This window comes from Chenopodium album, chromosome 26 (assembly GCF_948465745.1).
Source record: "Chenopodium album chromosome 26, dcCheAlbu1.1, whole genome shotgun sequence".
NCBI lineage: Eukaryota > Viridiplantae > Streptophyta > Magnoliopsida > Caryophyllales > Amaranthaceae > Chenopodium > Chenopodium album.
In genome coordinates this window covers 6,287,177-6,306,494 of record NC_137859.1, presented here as the reverse complement: position 1 = coordinate 6,306,494, position 19,318 = coordinate 6,287,177, and the positions used below count along the sequence as shown (strand labels likewise).

The 19,318-nt window shown below is 32.8% G+C and overlaps 2 protein-coding genes and 1 non-coding gene across 4 annotated transcripts; 2 read left to right on the top strand and 1 right to left on the bottom strand.

Moving 5' to 3' along the window:
* The first annotated feature begins 7,028 nt into the window (after positions 1–7,028).
* Positions 7,029–12,833, top strand: LOC145617288 (calcium uniporter protein 1, mitochondrial-like). 2 transcript variants are annotated; one of them, XM_081671981.1, is made up of 3 exons: positions 7,029–7,639; positions 11,956–12,407; positions 12,485–12,833. In XM_081671981.1, the coding sequence occupies exons 1-2, from the start codon at positions 7,235–7,237 to the stop codon at positions 12,403–12,405; spliced, it is 855 nt and encodes a 284-aa protein (XP_081528107.1). In that variant the 5' UTR covers positions 7,029–7,234; the 3' UTR covers positions 12,406–12,407; positions 12,485–12,833. The 2 variants fall into 2 exon arrangements, with proteins under 2 accessions (XP_081528107.1, XP_081528106.1); XM_081671980.1 differs by having other exon boundaries at positions 7,030–7,639; positions 12,504–12,833.
* Positions 12,834–13,778: 945 nt separating this feature from the next.
* On the bottom strand, positions 13,779–16,721 carry LOC145616708 (amino acid transporter AVT1A-like). Its single transcript, XM_081671455.1, has 12 exons — positions 16,546–16,721; positions 15,827–16,116; positions 15,531–15,745; positions 15,404–15,427; positions 15,151–15,331; positions 14,834–15,053; positions 14,600–14,735; positions 14,489–14,508; positions 14,247–14,392; positions 14,120–14,163; positions 13,981–14,040; positions 13,779–13,871 (listed from the first exon to the last, which is right to left on the bottom strand). The coding sequence occupies exons 1-12, from the start codon at positions 16,719–16,721 to the stop codon at positions 13,779–13,781; spliced, it is 1,605 nt and encodes a 534-aa protein (XP_081527581.1).
* Positions 16,722–18,926: 2,205 nt separating this feature from the next.
* Positions 18,927–18,998, top strand: TRNAG-UCC (transfer RNA glycine (anticodon UCC)). Its single transcript has one exon. It is a non-coding gene; the product is annotated as a tRNA-Gly (tRNA).
* Positions 18,999–19,318: the final 320 nt, after the last annotated feature.

Below are 19,318 nucleotides of genomic sequence, written 5' to 3'. Positions count from 1 at the left end.
ATATGGAGTAATTATTATATACTCCTCTAGTGAATGTAAAGAAAAGGAAGTTGGTTTAGAAAGAATTAAATGGGCGGAGTACGTGGTCACATAGCATTTAACTCGTATAGAGATAACTGCGAAAATGACCTTAATAGGATGTTTTTAGTTTGCATGATGTTAGAATATTATGTGTGACAACCTAGAGTTAAACATCGAGGTTGAACTTGATCATCCATTTACTTGGCCATTCTTCTTTTGCCTCATTTATTCATGTTGTGTTTGCCATATTGCCACATATACTTGTATAATATATACTCATTATACACCATGCAAGTATATCCTACAAAGTAGTCACGTTTTACATGTATAAAGCAATATATATAGCACAATTATATATTGTAATGAATACTTTGTAAAGTGATGTTTTATTTAGTTGTAATGATGAGTATATCAAATCGAACTAAAAATACTTAGGCCTAATCATATTGAAATATCTTATTTTACATGTAGAAAGCAAGTTCTATGTTTCGTGTCTCTTCTTTTCCAAAGCTATTTAATGCTTGTTTAGATTGGCATAAATGCATAAGAAATTCATTAAAAGTAAAAGATTAGAGCGTTGTTATTAGGATGACGAAAACCTACACGCTACTTCATTTTTTAAAAGCGCTAGTGACATCCCACGCAATAAACGAAGTTACTTACCTGATCCTCCATCTACTACTAGAAAATATGAAATTTTTAGTTAGAACATCTTCTTCCATTTATGCAATCATCTTCCTTAAACCCAAGTCAATGATCGAATTGAAGTACATTGTTAGTGTGTCTGCATCTTCTTCCCCTCCCCTAACAACATTCAATTGTAGTCCTATAATATATGCAATTCATGCATGTAACTAATGCAAGGCGACAAAGTTAATTACATAAGCTAATCAATGATTGAGCACACTAATTATAATTACAAACATTAATTAGTAAAGGTGGGCTTGTTAAGCTAGTCAAGTGAATTAATGGAATATTTTTTTTTAAAAATGCCAACAAATAAAAGAGTTTTGTAGAAAAAGTGAAAAGAATAAAGAGTGACACCCATGATTATAGTGAACTCTTTGCTCTCTTTTTGGTTTTACAGTTGGATCCACATTTTGTTTGCTTTATTTTAGCTTCTACAAAGTACAACATACTACAAAGAGTTGATTTATGGTTAAGTCAGACTTAATTAATTAAGAGCTTTTTGCTAAATATATACACACATGCCCTTCTTAAATACTGTAATTCTCTTCCTTCAAAAAATAATTATATAATGTAAATTCAAAAAGAATTATAGAATCTTTCAAAAAAAAAAAGAATTATAGAAAAAATTGATTCTCTTAGCATCATTATTTGAAAAATCTTGTCAAATGATTTGCTGGTCTGGACTTTCTTAAATACATGAACTATGAAATTGTGTAAGAGTTTGTCTTCTGCATGTTTTAGAGTTAATTGCACTTAGGCATTACCCTCTCCATATAGTCCATCTAAGGGCACTCCCACTGTTTTATAATTTTCTATTTTTATTATGTATCACGAAGAATAAGTTTTGATTCTTATGAAATGTTCGAGCTTAGATTTTACCTAAAAATCTAGTTTATTTTATGTTATACTCCGTACATGACAATTAATAGTGTGTGCATTAGTTTGAACACTCCTTTCTTAAATCAAAACAAATTTTCCTTAGTCTAAATAAAGATCTAGTTGCTTTATATTATAACCACATATCAAAACAAATGATAATGTGTTAGTTCAAGCGGCCTTTTCTTAAACCAAAACAAATTTCGTTGGTTTTTGCTTCCTACCAAATATCAAGGGATTGAATTGATCATATAGTTATGACAACTTGACAAGTCAATAAAGTAGTACGCGAACAAGGCAAAAGTTGTACAGATTGCTTATTTAACCTTGAAACATCATTGATCAAAGTTTATAATTGATCTTTAATTTGTTTATTACCAACAATCTTATATACTACAATTTGATAGAAATTATCAAATTAAACAATTCGAAAGAACACGTAACTCTCAAAAATTTCAATCACACTTCTTTCATCACTGCATAATTCAGATACACGCACTTTCTATATCCCCATCTCATAAATAACTCGTAACTCGTGACATGTATGTCTAACATGTTTAGGTTTTTAAAATCCCCAATGGGGCAATGGACATATGGGGATTGGGGAGAGAGATGCTTCTTTCAGTCGAGCCAAAACATAACTTTTACTGTCATAGAAAGTAGTACAAGTACTAAACTTCCAAATTAATTAACTAAGAAAAATGGTTATTAAATTTTTTAAAATTGTATAGGTATGTACGTGGATTGGATCTTCGATCACGGTTAAAAATTTGCTTATTAGCTAGCCACTCAACAAAGGCGTTGACTTTTCTCAGCACATCAGTACATGTTTGATGTTTGTGCATCATTCTTTTTAACACCTGATTCCCTGACATTAATTACATACCTTGCTGGGAATTGAAATAGTGTATCCCAATAACAAGGCCATGCTAGTGGTCATTACTTAATTTAGATCTTTAGATTTCCTTAATTAGTGAGTTTAATATTCCTAATCAATTTAATACGTGTACTAGATTCGAGCTCAAATATTGTATGGGGAGGAGACGAGGATGTTGAGGAGTGCATTACATTTTATCGAGTGATCGTCTGATCGAGAATGAGTGACCTTTTCAGTTACAAACTTTCACTTTTTAGGTAAGACTTGTAAATTCGACTCACTTATAATTTGTCGTATTAAAAACATGGTATATAAGAAAATTTGTATTATGTACATTTTTTACTCTTATTTGATTATATGGAGAAAAAAAATAATAGAGTGAGGGTGATGGAACTTAATTTTGTCATTTCAACCTAAAAATGGGAACTAGGAGGTCCCTATTTGTGAGGAAGACAAAATCAGCAAGCATGCACAAAATCAAATTATGTAGTTGCAGCTCATTATTTTATTTTGGACTATACATTACATATTTACATATATACATTATTACATTGTAATAGAAATATATAAGATAGTTTCCTATATTTGGCATGATTGTATTTAGCAGTTAGTGTAACAAGAAAAAAAATAGGGGTTGATTTTACAAATCAGTGGACTAATAGCACTAAAAGATTGTACGTACAATGGTGTCAATGAAAAATTAGATGTGTCAAAATCAAAGAAAAAAACATATGCGGCAATATATTGCAACATGTAGCATGTTGCTGTGCATATACAGTTGCATTTGCCCTGGCAAGTGGCAATTGTTGTAGCATATAGTCATATAGATAGCCCCATCCATCACCATTTCGGGTGAACCTTCGCTATCGAGCTATCTCCATTGAGTTCGGGTTGATTATTCATATTTCCTCTGTCCCGTTATGTTTGTCCCACTTTTCTATTTAGATAATCCTGTTGTATATGCCTCGTCATAATAAAAGTAAGCACATGACAAACGAACAGCCTCACATGCAACGAATCCAACCAAAATTTGTATAAATGAAATTCACTTATATATATATATCAGGACAAACTTAAAAGGACGGATGAAGGGAGCATTAGACTGAAATGGACATATTCTCGCTCTTATAACCACCCCTTTTCCATTATCCCTTTTCCCATAATGTTGGGCCTTATTTTTTTTATTGAATTTGGACCTCAAATAGTCCATCTAACTTGAAGGGGATCGGATTGGCTCGGCCGGCTCAGCCCAATTGATCAAGCATTTTCCGGTGGGTTTAAGGAAGCATCCGAGCATGGGAGGACAGATAGGTGTAACTTCCACACGATAATTGGATAAGTTTTTTTGTAGGATTGTAGGAATGTAGGGTAGGAATTATGGAGGATGTTTAGAACTTTAGAAGCAAGTATATATGAATATTGGTTGGAAATGAATTTGAGCAAAAAATTGGATAGTATTGGCACTGCTTTCAAGTCCTAACGTCACATGTGTGCAAAGACTACTTAGTTCTAACTTCTAACGTGTACATTAATTAGTACATACAATTATTTTGGTACTAGGAAGGGCCATACTGGCCAATGGGTATGGTGTCCTTGTCTATTTTCTATCAATTATCACCGGAACTTTTCTTGTCGCGATTTTAATTTTCCCAGTAAATGGTAAAATATATACTCCATGAAGAAGAAACACTCTTTGATGGTTATCTATATCAGTATAATCTAACAATTATTTTTGCAATACTTCACCACAATTCACCAAAACCCCATTACTCAAATCTTCTACATTTTGACCTTTTTTTTCTTTAAATCCTAATTCAATAATTGATACCAATATTTCACTTTGTGTTGTTTTCTTTTGCGAATAACAAATTCCGTGCATCAGCCTGGATACGCTCTAGGTTGTGAAAATTAGTGAGGAAAATTCTCTAGATGAATTACGTAAAATTTGAAATTTTGGAGGATCATGAATTCATGATTTATGGGGAAAGTAGTAAAAACAAATTTGATAAGTCCAATATTTGTAGAAGTTGGGCTCTGTTTAGGAAAATTATTATTGGGCTTTAAAGTCATGCCTATTGATATTGTTGTGCAAAAGATTGATCTCATTTGGGTCAGTTCACTTGGTGGATTGGGGAGGACATGAATTGGGCCTGTGAAGGCGGGGTTACTTAAATGTCTAAACATGTCCAGTACGATGTCCGAGTAGTAAAACGTTAACTCTTTTTTTTTTTCTTTACAGTAAAAAAAACTATGGAGATTGCATAACATTCAATATGGCATTAATATATTGGTAGTCGACAATCCTTGAACTTACCCGATAATCTTATATAAAGTAATTGAGAGAAACTCAAATCCAAACCTCAAATAAACTAAACCGAAACATCTGATGAATTCAACTCAATTTGACTCTGCTTCAAGTCTAGCATAGCATGAGGAGAGACACGTTAATGGGTTATGGGTCATGTATGGACATAATTTTTAAAAGTTGGCAAGAGCATGATACACTGGTCTGTATGTCGATCCACTTTTTAAAAACCAATTTCTAAATTTATAAGGATTATGGCTAGTTAACACAACATAACATGATACATATTTGGGTCCTGCATGGATGTATTTTAAATAATTGACACGACTTTTCTAGGCTCGTTTCATGTGTGACCCATTTGCGCACAAAGGCACACTAGCACAACTAGACTCGTGGCCATGTTTAAGGATTTATTTTCGGAAGTAAAACATTAATTTTTTTTAGTTTTTTTTTGTTTTTTTTTTTCTTTTTTTTTGGTAATAAAGTAAAACATTAAAATCTTAGTTTAACATATTAATGATAAGATTTCATTTATTAAATAATCCTAACAAAATAAAATCATAAATTACATGATCGAGTTATTTAAAATACGTACAAGCTCACTAAAAAGGTGTCTAAATTCAACTCATTTTCAATTATAACTTCACAAATTTACTACTCGTATAATTGTATGTTTATTTACAATATTTAATTAATAATAGAAGATTGACAAACTCGTTTACAATCTGTCGAATCGATCCAAAAGGCAATCTATATGAAAAGATTGAAAATCAAGCATTTGATCATTTAACAACTTAATTAACTAAATAATTGGCCCACCACTCCTTTTACAATAATGATTAAGAGTAACCAGAGTATCAGACCAAGCGCCCTCTCACCCACTAACCCACTTCTTCTTCATGTGGTATCCTTCCGTTGACTTTTGTTATTTTGTACAGTAGTTGGGCTGAGTTCTTTGACTATAGAAACTTCCATTTCTTTTCTTTTTTTTTTTTCAAAGTTGGTTGTCGTGGTCCTTGTGTTTGTTAATCTTGTTATTAATGGTTCATGTTGATTAATTATAAAGGTAATAAATTTCTTTCTGCCTTAGAGTAATGGCGAGGTAGAAAAAATATCTCAAATCTTCAACATAAACTATTGCGGAATATGAATGTACAATGTATTTTACAGTTATACAATTAGTTATTGATAGTGTAACGTTGTTAACTTGTTACTAAAAATGTATAAATGATATATTTGACAATGCATGATTGAGACTCATATTATTGATCATACTAAAAGACTAAGGGTCTTTTCATTTCAGCTTAATTTCAGTTCAGTTCAGCTCCAATCAGTTCAGTTCAGCTCTTAATTTCCTTCTCTCATAAAATATTCAGTTCAGTTCAGTTTAACCCAATTCAGTAAATGTGAACAGACTCTAAAAGATGATTGTTTGTCCAAATTTAAGTGCATGATAGAGTACATAAAATTAATCAATATATAAATAAGAATGCCATTAATCCAACTTTTAACCAAAACTCCAAAAATATCTTTATTTAAAATGTGTTCTATTCATATGATTTTCAGGTTTTAAATTTTTTTTTTTTATTTAAACTTATCTGATCAGACTTAATTAAATTTCTTGATCGGACTTATTTGAATTTATTTAAACTTACTAGAAATAAAGTAAATAGACCATATCCTTATAGACTTTTTTATATACACCCGGGGTGCGTACACCTAATTAACTAAGGTTAGGTTTTTGCTCTTCATTTAATGATAAAATGAAAAACAATCATCAAAATGAAAACAAATACTTATGAGTGTATATAACAACCTCTTTACCCTTACACTGTGTTCTATTCACTTTTAAAAATGTTTTATGATTTTTCAGGTCCAATCAGATGTACATATAATATATAATTGGAGTTCAAACAAATTTAAGCGAAGAGAACACACTCTTATGTTCAAATAAAAAAAAATACAAAAAAAAAAAAACCCATAACTTTTAACATTGTTTTCTTTGTGAATTTTAGATATCCCAAGATTTGGCATACATTCATTATACTCCATAGAAGCATTCTTTATTAAAATCATAAATGAATAATTATTTTATTCTAATTTATTTCCTTAAAGTCTTTTCGACCCGAAGACCTTGCCTTTTTTCACTCTTAACTTTCCAAACAAAAATAAATTTCCAAAAAATTTAACTAAATTAAATTAATAAACAAATCAATTACTCATAAAATTAAAATAATATTAAAAAATAGAAAGATTTACTTTCTTTATAAAGAAAATCAGAAAAATACAACCCCACTCATTAAAACATTCTCCCAACTTCTTCACATCTTCCTCATCAACTTCAATAATAATCATCCAACCACCATTACCAATACCAAGCTTTCTTCAATGGCAGATTGAACCATCAACCATAACCTAAACATAGTAGGAGAGAGAAACTGATAGAGAGAGAGAAAGTGGTTACAATGTGGAGGTCGTATTTTCGAAGAAGTTTAACAATGGCGGCGACTCATCGGAGTCGTCAAACGCTGTACACTCCGGCGCGTTTTCCGGCGGTTTTTCCGGCGTCGAGTGAAGATAATCGAGAGGAAAAACGGTTTATGGCGACGGCGAATAGCGGAGCAGAGAGAGAAGCGGCGGTTTCGTTGGGAGAAGTGAAGAAATTGATGAGATTAGTGAATGTTGAAGCGTTGAAGATGAAGCTTGGAGAAGATGGAAAAGAGGTGATTGGATATTCAGAGCTTTTGAAAACTTGTGAAAGTATGGGAGTTACGAGATCTGTTGATGAAGCTGCTGCTTTCGCGAAGGTTCTTGATGAAGCTGGTGTTGTTCTGCTTTTTCGTGATAAAGTTTATCTTCATCCTGATAAGGTATAAATTTTGAAATCGATTTTGATGATTGTTTGAAATTTTGATTTGTTGTTTAATTTGTGTTTATATGGGATTTTTCTGGAAATTTTGAGTGATTGTTTGTGGTTGATGATTATATATTGAAGAAATGTGAGTATTGGTGGGTTAGTTTTTGATGTTGTATGGTTTATTTGTTTTGTGTGTGGAGAGGAATCTTGTATTTTGGAATTATGTGTAAATATTAATTTTGAATGGATATGGAGAAATTGGATAGGTATGATTGGTTTGTGATGATTTTAGGCATATGGAAGATTGTTGTCGATTTCGGAAGATTTGGTTTAGAGGTCTGAGGGTTGGTTATGGGTGTGGATCAAAGGGTTGACACAATAAGAGTGTTGTCTTTGTTTTCGAGTGTTGAAATTACCATTGCATAGGTACAAAAATGGTGAAGATGTTGGCAATTGAGAATTTGATTGATACTAAAGTCATTTGAGTACATGATTGCAAGCTAAGTTGGGGAAAAGAAGAGAAAAGAATGGCCATTCATTGCAAATGATGGTAATGAAATATAGGAACCAATACAACTCAACTGAGGATGTAAGGCATGCCAAATGTATGATCGGTTGCACAGTTAATATAGTGTGAGGCCGTGAGGGTGCTTTCATTGTAGAAATTTCAATAATTTTCCCTATCGAATTGACATTGTCCAATTCTATCTAAAAAAATTGCAACTCCCAAGCTTGAATAAAAGTAAGCCCTGCTTGATAATGCTACTTTAGCCCATTCCTATGCCTTGTATTTGGGGTTCTTTTGTAGCCTATCTGTGTTGGCATCTTCTTTCACACACAGCCTGCAGGAACACAATTGCACCCAAGGAAAGGAGGTTAGAGTGTGTTGTAGAATGCAGTATTCATCTTTGATGAATCTGAAGTCACCATTTCAAAGACCCAGTTATTAGTCTGTATTGCTTACCACAGGATGAAGAGGTTTTCAGGAGCAATACTGTTTTGAACCTCTTTCTCAGAACCTTTCGAACTTAATTTGAGTTTTGAGTATACCTCATCTTGATTGAAAATATTCCAACTTGACATACTGAATCTAAGACATAGGAGCCACTAGGCCACAATTGATGCTATACCTGTATTACAAATATTCTTTGACCAAAAAGCAAATTTGAGCCTAATATTTACTCGATGCTTAAAACTTTGTCAACTTGAAAGTGGCCATAGCAAGGTGTATATATGAATATTTGTTAGGGGTGAGAAAATGAATTTAGAGCTTCTCTATCTATGTGCTGAGTAGCAAGCCTGTGGGAGGGTTTCAAAGTAAGACATAAAATCTAGGTGAATATCCAGATACTGTTTCAGTAGAATCTTATGTAAGTTGTGTCGTAATTTTTTTTTATGATTAGTCCCGACTCTTGAGTAGCATTTAAGTAATTCAAGGCGGTTTTCTATTATGCTGTATTATGGGTCTTCATCCTTTCGAATTTTGTTATGGAGATAAGTTAGAGCAGTATAAAGGAATGCTGCTTTTTCCGGAAGGGGGGGGGGGGGGGGGGGTTGTCACTTGAGAGTTTGAAGGTGTTGTTGAAAGTTGAAAACTGGATTATTTCTGAACTAACTTTTTTGCTTGAAATAGTGATAATGACTGATAGGTGGTGAGTTACATGATCTTGTTAAGGTTTTATATGCTACTGCTAATTGAAGGGGGAATGAAAAAGGGTGCTCTAAAGATGACTTTACTTCAGCACTTTATCAGATGGGTATACTCTTTCTTAAAATCTTTTTGAAAAGGTATCAGATTCCCTTTTCTATTTAAGAATCTAGGAATTTCCTATTTCATTCTTAGTTGTTATATCTTAGTGTTGTTAAATAAGGTAGGTGGGCTTTTTTTTTTTTTTTTTTTTTTTTTGGGGGGGGGGGGGGGGGGTGTGGTTTGGGAGTAGGCAGGATTTATAAACTTATAAAGGTGACTTTATTTATCCCTTTTGAGCAGCAACACATGTGAAACTTTCGGTTAGGATCCTTATGAAGAGGAATCAGATTCAGCTATCTAATTAAGATTTAAATTCCTATTTCGTGGTTAGTATTAAATTATCATTGCTTCGTAATGTATGCAGGGTTTTCTATTTGAAATGTTTGGTATAGTGATAGGGAAATGCAGCACTTCGGGTGTAGGAGTTGTTTACTTATTTGGGTGTATATATGACAATACTGAGTGCATACAAATTCTTCTTGTCTTTTTTTTTTTTTTTGAGTGCATACAATACTGAGCCACTAGGGGCATATAATAAAGGGTAGAATTTGGAGCTAAAGAGGTATATATTCTTAGATAGTGAATTAAATGAAGCATTTGGTTGATCTCTTTTGCTTCTTCAAATCCTTTTTTTTTTTTTCTAAATTGTTTGTGAGCAGAATTTATTTTATAAAGTATTTATTATTTATCGGTAGGGAAAGTTTTTATACCAAGATTTGACAGATTTTTCTATTTGTCGTTTCTTTCTTGGTGGATTTGATCCTCCTATTGCCTGGTATTGTATACCAAGATGTAAACAGCCTTCTTTATCACTGCCTTCCCTTTGGTTGACACCAGAAGCTGAAAGTGAAACATGATCAGGATGCCAAGCAGTTGAAGATTCCGTAATCTTCCCTTCTAGAAAATTTTCTTTTACTCCTAGAACTTTCATTTCATCTACGTGTTTATATGATTTATTTCATCCGTTTATGACTGCGTAAAAACATCAATGGTGTGGAAAAGGCTGAGACTAAATACACACAAATCCTTTTGTTTTCCTCTTTCTTATATTCCCCCCCCCCTATTATTATTATTATTATTATTATTATTATTATTATTATTATTATTGTTATTATTGTTATTATTATTATTATTATTGTTATTGTTGTTATTATTATTATTGTTATTATTATTATTATTATTATTTTTATTATTATTATTATTATTATTTATTTTACTTTTTTTTTATATATAGAACACAGTTCTCTTTTAGAATCACATCTGAAGAAAAGTTGCTGAAGGGGCATATAATGTTACAGAGGCCAGTTTTTGGCGCTATAGTTCTGTGAAGTATGTAATTTTGATGTAGTTTCTTGAAAAATTTAGAATTATCCATGTTAACACACTTTCACTTTATTCAAAGAGCTATCAGTTTATGAATATACTATTACAAGGCATTGTCACTAAAAGGAATGTATGCCTAGATGGCTTGTACAGCTAAAAACTGACATGGCTAGGACTGAATTAAAAGGAAGAAGGTTGTTTTTGTGTATCAATTGAGAATTGCAGAATATAGCAAGATTATACAAACATTTTAGACGCTTGTTCTCTACCTCTCCCAGAAAATGTAAAACTATTATGCCCTCTCTCTAGCCATTTCCTTAACAAACCAACTATCTTAGCTAAATAATAATTCTACTACCCAAAATGGCTCTTCCCCCTTATATTGGTTCTTTGCTTATACATATTTCTTGCTGTGCTTAAAGGGTGATGGACAATTAGGCTCTTACTATCCTGTAAACTTGCAACATCCTTGAAGCACCATATAATCACTGATGGCAATTCCTGTACCTAAAGTTCGTGTTTTTGGGGATTTTATTTTCTATGTCCATTGAGTCTATCAGTGAGTACATTAGGTCCAAAATGCACTCCTGTTATGTTACAGGATGTGAAGGTTAATATAACTGAAGTAGTTCTCTTCAAATTATCTGTACCTAAGGGCCTAAGGTTCTAACTTCTGAGCTGCAAACTCCTGCGTATTTCAGAGTGGTGATGGGAAATCAAATATTCGTATATCAACAGATTTTTCTAGGCTGATCAGCAGAAGCTATGATACTAATATTCTTGTTATTACATACAGTTTTCTTAAACAAACGACTCTCACTTTTCCTTAATCACGGACTCTCCTTTGCATTTGATGGACCTAAAAATCCGGTCCCTTACTGCTTTTATTATTATATTCCCTCTGAGACTTCCTGTGTAGAACTTAATTGGGAGATGAGATGGAGTCTTGAGATTTAACAAGATGCATTTTTTTTTTTCCAACTTTGTCTCACCCTTCCAATGTAACGGTATTGATAGTTGCCATACTATAGTTCTTAGGTTTGTGAGTGCTGCTTATTTCAATTATTTCCTTTTTACTTCCATAAACACTGTTTTGGAGCTTTTGAAGTACTAAAGCCAAAGGTGGCACTATTATAGTTTTATAGATATATGGTATGTGATCTACAAGATAAAGACTAATTTGTCAAGCAGCAAATTTGATTCTCATCTGCCATTGCTTTTACTGCATCCCCCCCTCCCTTTTTTCTTGAACCCAGGTGGTTGAACTAGTTAGGAGATCAGTCCCACTTGCCTTAACTCCGGAAGATGATCCTAGGAGGGAGGAGCTGCAGAGGTTGCAAGAAAGGAAGGAAGAGATTGACAGGAAGGCTCACAGGCAGGTTCGTTTAATGCTGTGGTCAGGCCTTGGTGTTGCTGTATTGCAGGTCGCGCTTTTCTTTCGTCTTACTTTCTGGGAATTCTCGTGGGATGTGATGGAGCCAATTGCATTCTTTACAACAGCAACTGGCTTAGTGATTGGCTATGGCTACTTTATGATCACCTCAAAAGATCCCACGTACCAAGACCTGATGAAGACACTCTTCCTTTCAAGGCAGCGGAAGCTGTTCAAGAAGTACCAATTTGATGTTGACAGATTTATAGAGCTGAGAGATAAATGCAAAAATCCTCTTGACAAAAAGCAGATCAATGAGAAGTTAGTACTGTAAAGGTATCTAGTTTCTCTCAACCTGTCTATGTAGTCAGAAGTATTTTCAAGACCTGATTTTATCTGTCTCCTTAATATAGACTTTTGCTGAATTCTCAGATTGATCAATATCTTCTACGGCAGAAGAGGATTGTGGACATATTGATGCCAAGATACTTTTTCGCCAAGTAAAGAAGCTCGTAACTAATATTGCAATTCTTATTTGACCTGTCTATCATCCTTGATAGCAGCTAATCATATTGCGCCATCAGCAAGAAAGCTTATGCTCTTCTGTCCTTTTTTTCCCTTAGGCAAAGGACTGAGCCTCAAAAAATTTGAAATGGCTTACCCCGTTGTTCCTATTGATAGAGGAGTCTAGTATCTTTCCTGTAGTGGTGTACACTTGCTAACATTAACAGATTTATCTTTCAATGAAAGCTACCATTTTGATGTGATTTCTGACTGTTTTTCATTTTATCGATTGCACCAACGATCTGTGTGGTATAATCTGGTTTATGAGTTTATCACAAATATTCATGAGTAACATTTGTTATCTAAAACAGCTAAATTCTGAAAGACCATGAAATTTTACCTTTTCCGTTTCAGTTTTGTCCCGAATTTCAGGTTATTGACAGTATTGTATATTCTATCTAATCTGGAATTTCAAAGATGTGATGAACTAATGATTCCCCATTCAATTTGCTCGTAAAAAACATAAAAAAATAAATGAACGATCAACTATTGATGTAAATTGTAATATCTCTGCTTTACGGTAAAGCCTATAGCTCCGTCGTAATGATGAAATTAGAAGGTATCAAAGTGCAACAGAAAGTATAGAGATTAGAGACATGAATTGCTCAAAAATCTTGAGAATGAATGGATACACATTTTCTGCTTTTCACTTCAAAAAGCATTTGAAGAAGTTATTCAACTTTCTCGTTCATCACAGACTTGCAGTAGCCTGTAGGCGTAGGCTAGATACAGATACTACTTCCAAAATTCGTACTCATGAGATTCAAAGATGTTTAACAGAGGGAACAATGTAATTCAACCACAATATAAAAAAAAAAAAAAAAAAAAAATCCCCGAGATACTAATCTTTCGCCAAAGACTGAAGTCACTGAACTATGCAAACACTTGATATCCCAATCCAAGTTTAGAACGAAAGCTGGGAGCTGCGAACTTTACGTGAATAATGGTTTCCTTTGCAACGAGGTGATTGAGCCCTTGCATATTACAGCCTTGTCGTGGTCATCGGCGAAGAAACTCTCCTTACAATTCTAGTCCTAAGTCATTCATTTGTTGACAGAATTAATTGGGAAAATATACACACTTGATAATTACATTTGTTCTGGTTAATTTATGGAAATCTCAGGTGAAAAATTTATCAGTCTGTCAATAGCTGTGGATAATGTTGTAGATCGATGAATATGTTCCAAGTAGTGCCACGGCGAGTCCCATCACCACGACTGCATAGCACATAATAATCTGGAAAAACGCAAATTATAGTCAAGCTTTTCACTCTTTTTTCTGACGTAATTGTACTCGTATCAGAAAACATTTTGTACATCAGAAAATAACAGTTAGTCACATATACCTGTATAGATGAAAGGTTCCTGGCAACTTTGATATAACCGAGAGCTGGAACTACAATAGACTGCATTTACAATCAAATAGTATAAGATCTTGAATTTTTTAAAATATAGAGAAATTTTAAGGTAAAATCATCACCCTACCGTTAGTAAGCACAATAGTGATCCAGTAAAGGCCATCACATAACCTGAAATTCATGTTGTTAGTAAAGGTATATTTATCTCTGTGTTGGTCAAAACCTGAAATGGTAATGACTTTTCAATAACATACCGAAAAAAGGAACCAGGAACGCTACACAAACACTCGAAACAACAAGGGTAGTTCTCAAAGGAATTATGCACCAGCAACTGTTGGATAAATTTGGTGGCAGCAACTCTTCTAGACTCCTGGCCAATGGATTTAGCAACAAAGGATATGTATGTAGTTGTTAAGGGAAAACAATTCTACATTACTTAAGGGAGGAACATCACAAATCAAATATTTATGAGCTTGGTTAAAACTCGAAAGGATATTTGAAGACAGGACTAAGAACCTGAAAAAAGGAAAACAAGTAATAAGTTGCAAGAAAAACAAATATTATCAGGCAATTCTACAGATTAATGTGATCAGAAGTTGAACCATACAGTAGTCCACAGGGCAATTGTGGTGGCAGCAGAGTTTGCTGGTAGGTTAAGGGTGACTTGAGAGTCAGTGTCCTCGCCAAACATGAGAAACCCCGATACAGCCACAAGAAGATATATTGAGATAGACAATGCAAAACTGCAATGCAAAATCATAGAAGTAATTTAGACTTATTAAGAAGTGAAGTACAGAAGATACGTAGCAGCATTCAGAACATGTATACAAACCAACCATACATTATAGTCAGTGCCTTTTGAAATTTCCTCTTGTCTATCATTGAATGATACAGGTTTGGAAGAACCGAATGCCCAGAGTAGCAAAAACCGAACACACCAAAAGCATAAGGAATGCCATTCCACTTCACTAAAGGCCCAGTTTGTTGAAATCCAATGTCTTCTGTAGTACCAACTAAAAGCAATGAAAGTGCTATGCATACTACTCCAAATACGCCACCAACTGCAAAATGTTGATAATACATTTCTTATGGGTAGAATATACATTGATTTTTGCAGAGAAAAATAGATTTTTGCTGAAGTTTTTTATGTCAGTGTACCAGAAACAAAGGAAATTTTTCGAAAATCCCTGAGATAGCAAATTGGTAGAACAATAAGAGCAGATATTATTCCAAGAGAGTGAACCGGGCCAAGGTAAAGATCACCCCAATGCAAAGAAACATCTGGGAATAACTTAGCAAGATTAGCTGCTTCCAACATTATGAATTCCACACAACTGAACTGCATACACAAAATAATCAGTAAAGCAGAACATTTCAGAAAACCTTGCAAGAATGCAAAATTCATACTTACATATAACTCGATATAGAAGATGATCTGCAAATTGCAATCATAAAAAAAGTTAGTCAGATCAGAATGAATAGCATAAGAAACATAGATTTAAAACAGAAACATCTAGATAGATGATTGCGAAACTCACTGATACAAATATGCGGCCAAAGTTTCCAAATGCTGCTGCTCCTAGGTCAGGATAAGTGATAATGTCTTTGTTGATCTCCATGCATCTCCTCAAGAGATAACCTGTGATATAGCTAAGTCCTGCATACAGAAGTAATAATCCTACACTCGCCCAACCTCCTTCCTGTATCGTTGATGGCACTGACAAAAGTCCAATGCCAACAAATACACTGAACCCTGATAGATATACGAACCAATGTCTTCATTTGACCAAGTTCAATCAAACAGATAAAAGGAACAAATTTTTTGGTTATTTACCATTGAAGACAGTTTGTGTGACATTGCAACCATAAGTAATCTGCTCCCCAGAAGGATGAAAAAAGGATGATTTGCCTATAGATGACCATGTTAAAGTACTCGAGTATCTGTCAAACTGCTCTTTAGACGCATCATTAGGGGCAAGAAAAGGCGTCTTAACTCCAAGATCTTGATTGCTTTGACTTATATTGGTTATGCTTTGTGTTATACTTTGAGTTATGTCTTGTGCTTGTCTAAGAATGCCAAGGCCATTAGGTGATGCAGCAATGGAGAGCGAGTCTGTGGTTTCTCTGCATTACATCAACAAAACAAAAAGATTTTCCAAATTCAAGAGAATAGATTATCATATTCAAGCCTTACAAATTTATCATCCTTTTGATACATAGTATTTGTTCAAGTATCAATATCATGTTTACCATTTAGCTAATGCAACCCAAGAAACAATAAACACATACAATTAGACACATGATTGGATAATTTTGTTCAAGACGAGAAAACTTAATTATCTTATAACTCAACAGAATAACACTTTGTACAATTATATTGTTCCAAAACCACAATAACCCTACAATGTTACATGAACTTGCAACAATATAGCATAAACTCACAATGCATGATTCAATAATCAATAATGAACAACATTTATATATCTATAAAATCCCAAAACACATGAAAACATACATAAAAGGTGGAGAAAATAATGCATAATAATAATGTACCTATAACTTCGAGGCCATTGATCCAAATAAGAATGATCACCTCCTGTATAATGATGTGTATTATCTCCATCATTGATGCTCGAGGAATAATCTTGATCATCATTTGCAGCATCACTCATTTCATCATTATTATCAAATTCTTCGTTATCATCTACTTTGAAAATAAATTCACTCATTATTTCCAAAATAATGTGAATTTATTTTGATTACTCAATTGGACTAGAAGTCTAGCACACAATCTGCAAAAACGGAAGAATGTATATATATATTGTCAACTAATGTTGTTAATGGGGTACAAGAATGTAGGATTGTTTCAACTAAAAGAAACATTCAACATCAATAAAATTAAAATTGTGCATTGTAAAATATTCTATTTGACCACTTACGTTTGTTGTGGCTTTGCCTTCAATTTTGCTGACGTATGATGGTAGGGTTTAACGAGGTTCAGATGTATGCAATTTTTTTTTTAATTTTTTTTACAGAAAATATATGTGTTGCCGTGTTGGATAAATATAAACCTGTTTTTATATACGGAGTATTATTTTTAACAAACTATATCATTTTTCATCTAATAAATTTTTATTTATAATTCGATTTTTTTTTTTTTTTGAAGTGAATACAAAATACCCGGTGCACCCAAGTGTATGTTAATATGTTTAGTTTTTTACACAACATATAAGCGAAACTCCATATAATTTCTAATAATCTCTCATGCATTAAAATACTATTCTAATTATACCCTTTTCATAAAATTAAACCTACTTCGTACCTATTTACATAGTATAAATTATTAGACACAAAATGTCATTAGTGACTAGAGCATATAAGAAGAATACTCATTTTCATTATCATACCCGAATTTTACGATATTTTTTTTTTGTGACCATTTTTATCTTTCTATGAGCAAAATATGTGGGTTTTTTTAGCTTAAGCCGTTATTTTGATTGGCTAAATATTCTTGATGGTTAGCTCAAAATGAATTCGGAGAAACAGCTAATTCCCAGCTTAACCCCACCTTTTATATATTAGTGGGTAGCCACTGTTGTAGTAGCTTGGTAAAAGGTACACTAATTAAACTTGTTTAATACTTCGTATAATTAATTATAAGGTCTATTATTCTACTACGTAAGTCAAACACAAGAAAATGAACCAAAATACGAAGAAAATGTATACATAATTAATCCTTAATATAACATTGATTTCCAAATATTATCTGACTCATATCAAAACCCTATGTTTTTATTCAACAATATTGCGTCATCTATCATGAACAAATTTTCTCTTACTTTTTTTTTTTTTTTTTTTTTTAAAAAAAATTGTGGTATACTAATCATAGATGTGTCATGGTTCATCCTCGACTTATTATTGAATTGTTGTTTTATATCTTACCTTTTTTTTTATTTTTTTTTTTGACAAGATTCTATATCTTACCTTACCAAAGGAACAAAAGGCATTTATTGTTTTGATATTTGGAGGGTCATCACTCATCAAAATGATTATTGTGAGTGTTATTTGTAAATAAATAGAATTATAAAATGAAAAATTTCAATACGAACTAAGGGTTGTTCACATTTACTAAACTAAGCTGAATTGAACTGAACTGAGCTGAAATGAATATTTTATGAGATAGGGAAATTAGAAGCTGAACTAAACTGATTATTGGAACTTAACTGAACTGAACTAGACTGATTGAAGCTGAACTGAATTGAAATTAAGTAAATGTGAACAGAATTGCGTAATTTATATATTAATTTCAACAATCACTCAATATCTAAACGAATATGTGTGTATTGTATGTTAGATATTGTAATGTCTAAAAGCAGGTTTGACCAATGCAGGTCGTGAGTTAATAACGGGTCAATAATTGGTGAGCCGTTAAACCATCTTTTGAATTTGGCAAATATTTCCACCTATATTGACCCTACCCGATCGGCCGGTCTCGTCCATTAAGGATCCTTTAATCTTGTTCTTGCCCCTATTATCATTGGCCTGGTCTACGTACCTACTCAATAATTAGATAGATCTATCTATTTAGATCATTGTTTTTATCGAATTTGTGAAATTACTCCCTTAGTATTGGAGAATTGGTGGTACTTGTATATTGATAGTTCCCCATGGTTACAACTTAGTGTATTATATCCACTTTATTTTCACTTAACTAAACTTATTAGATCTTATTAATAAAAATTTAGTTTACCTATAATTTGATGAGATTGAGTAATCCTTATTAAATTTTAGATTTTTTATATAAATTGATCTTATTAAACTTGAAATAAGTGAAAATAAAATGAATGCTTCAATAAGTGTGGACGTGTGGTTGGAGGCATTTTGTCATGCATTAACAATTATATAACCTTACAGTGGAAACATTTTACCAATAAGCGTTTGTAGTCCAACGGTTAGGATAATTGCCTTCCAAGCAATAGACCCGGGTTCGACTCCCGGCAAACGCATTTTTTATTTTATTTTATTTTATTTTTTAAGAGAAAAAAAATATAAAAAGGGCTTTTAGCTAAGCTAGCAAATGATCCAAATAAACCATTGTTGTTCTATTTGATTTAGATCCAAATGATTCGCCTAATTGCTCAGCAAGGTCACACTCATCTGCTAATCATGAAAAGTAAGTTCTTTTTTTTTGTTAATTTTATTAAAACTGTAATTTAGGCTCATTATATTTCCTTGTTTTCAATGCTTAAAGCTTTAAATTTACCAATTTTGGATTTCACTGAAATTGATTTTCTTCAAATTTATCATTTTTCAATTGTGGGTATCT

What these genes read in the sequence shown, in the direction of transcription:
- LOC145617288 (XM_081671981.1), top strand. Translation starts at nt 7,235, where the DNA reads ATGTGGAGGTCGTATTTTCGAAGAAGTTTAACAATGGCGGCGACTCAT. An exon ending in TTTATCTTCATCCTGATAAG is followed by an intron (nt 7,640 to 11,955) that starts GTATAAATTTTG and finishes TCTTGAACCCAG; the next exon opens with GTGGTTGAACTAGTTAGGAG.
- LOC145616708 (XM_081671455.1), bottom strand. Translation starts at nt 16,721, where the DNA reads ATGAGTGAATTTATTTTCAAAGTAGATGATAACGAAGAATTTGATAAT. An exon ending in TTGGCCGCATATTTGTATCA is followed by an intron (nt 15,428 to 15,530) that starts GTGAGTTTCGCA and finishes TGCAATTTGCAG; the next exon opens with ATCATCTTCTATATCGAGTT. An exon ending in AAAAATTTCCTTTGTTTCTG is followed by an intron (nt 15,054 to 15,150) that starts GTACACTGACAT and finishes AACATTTTGCAG; the next exon opens with TTGGTGGCGTATTTGGAGTA.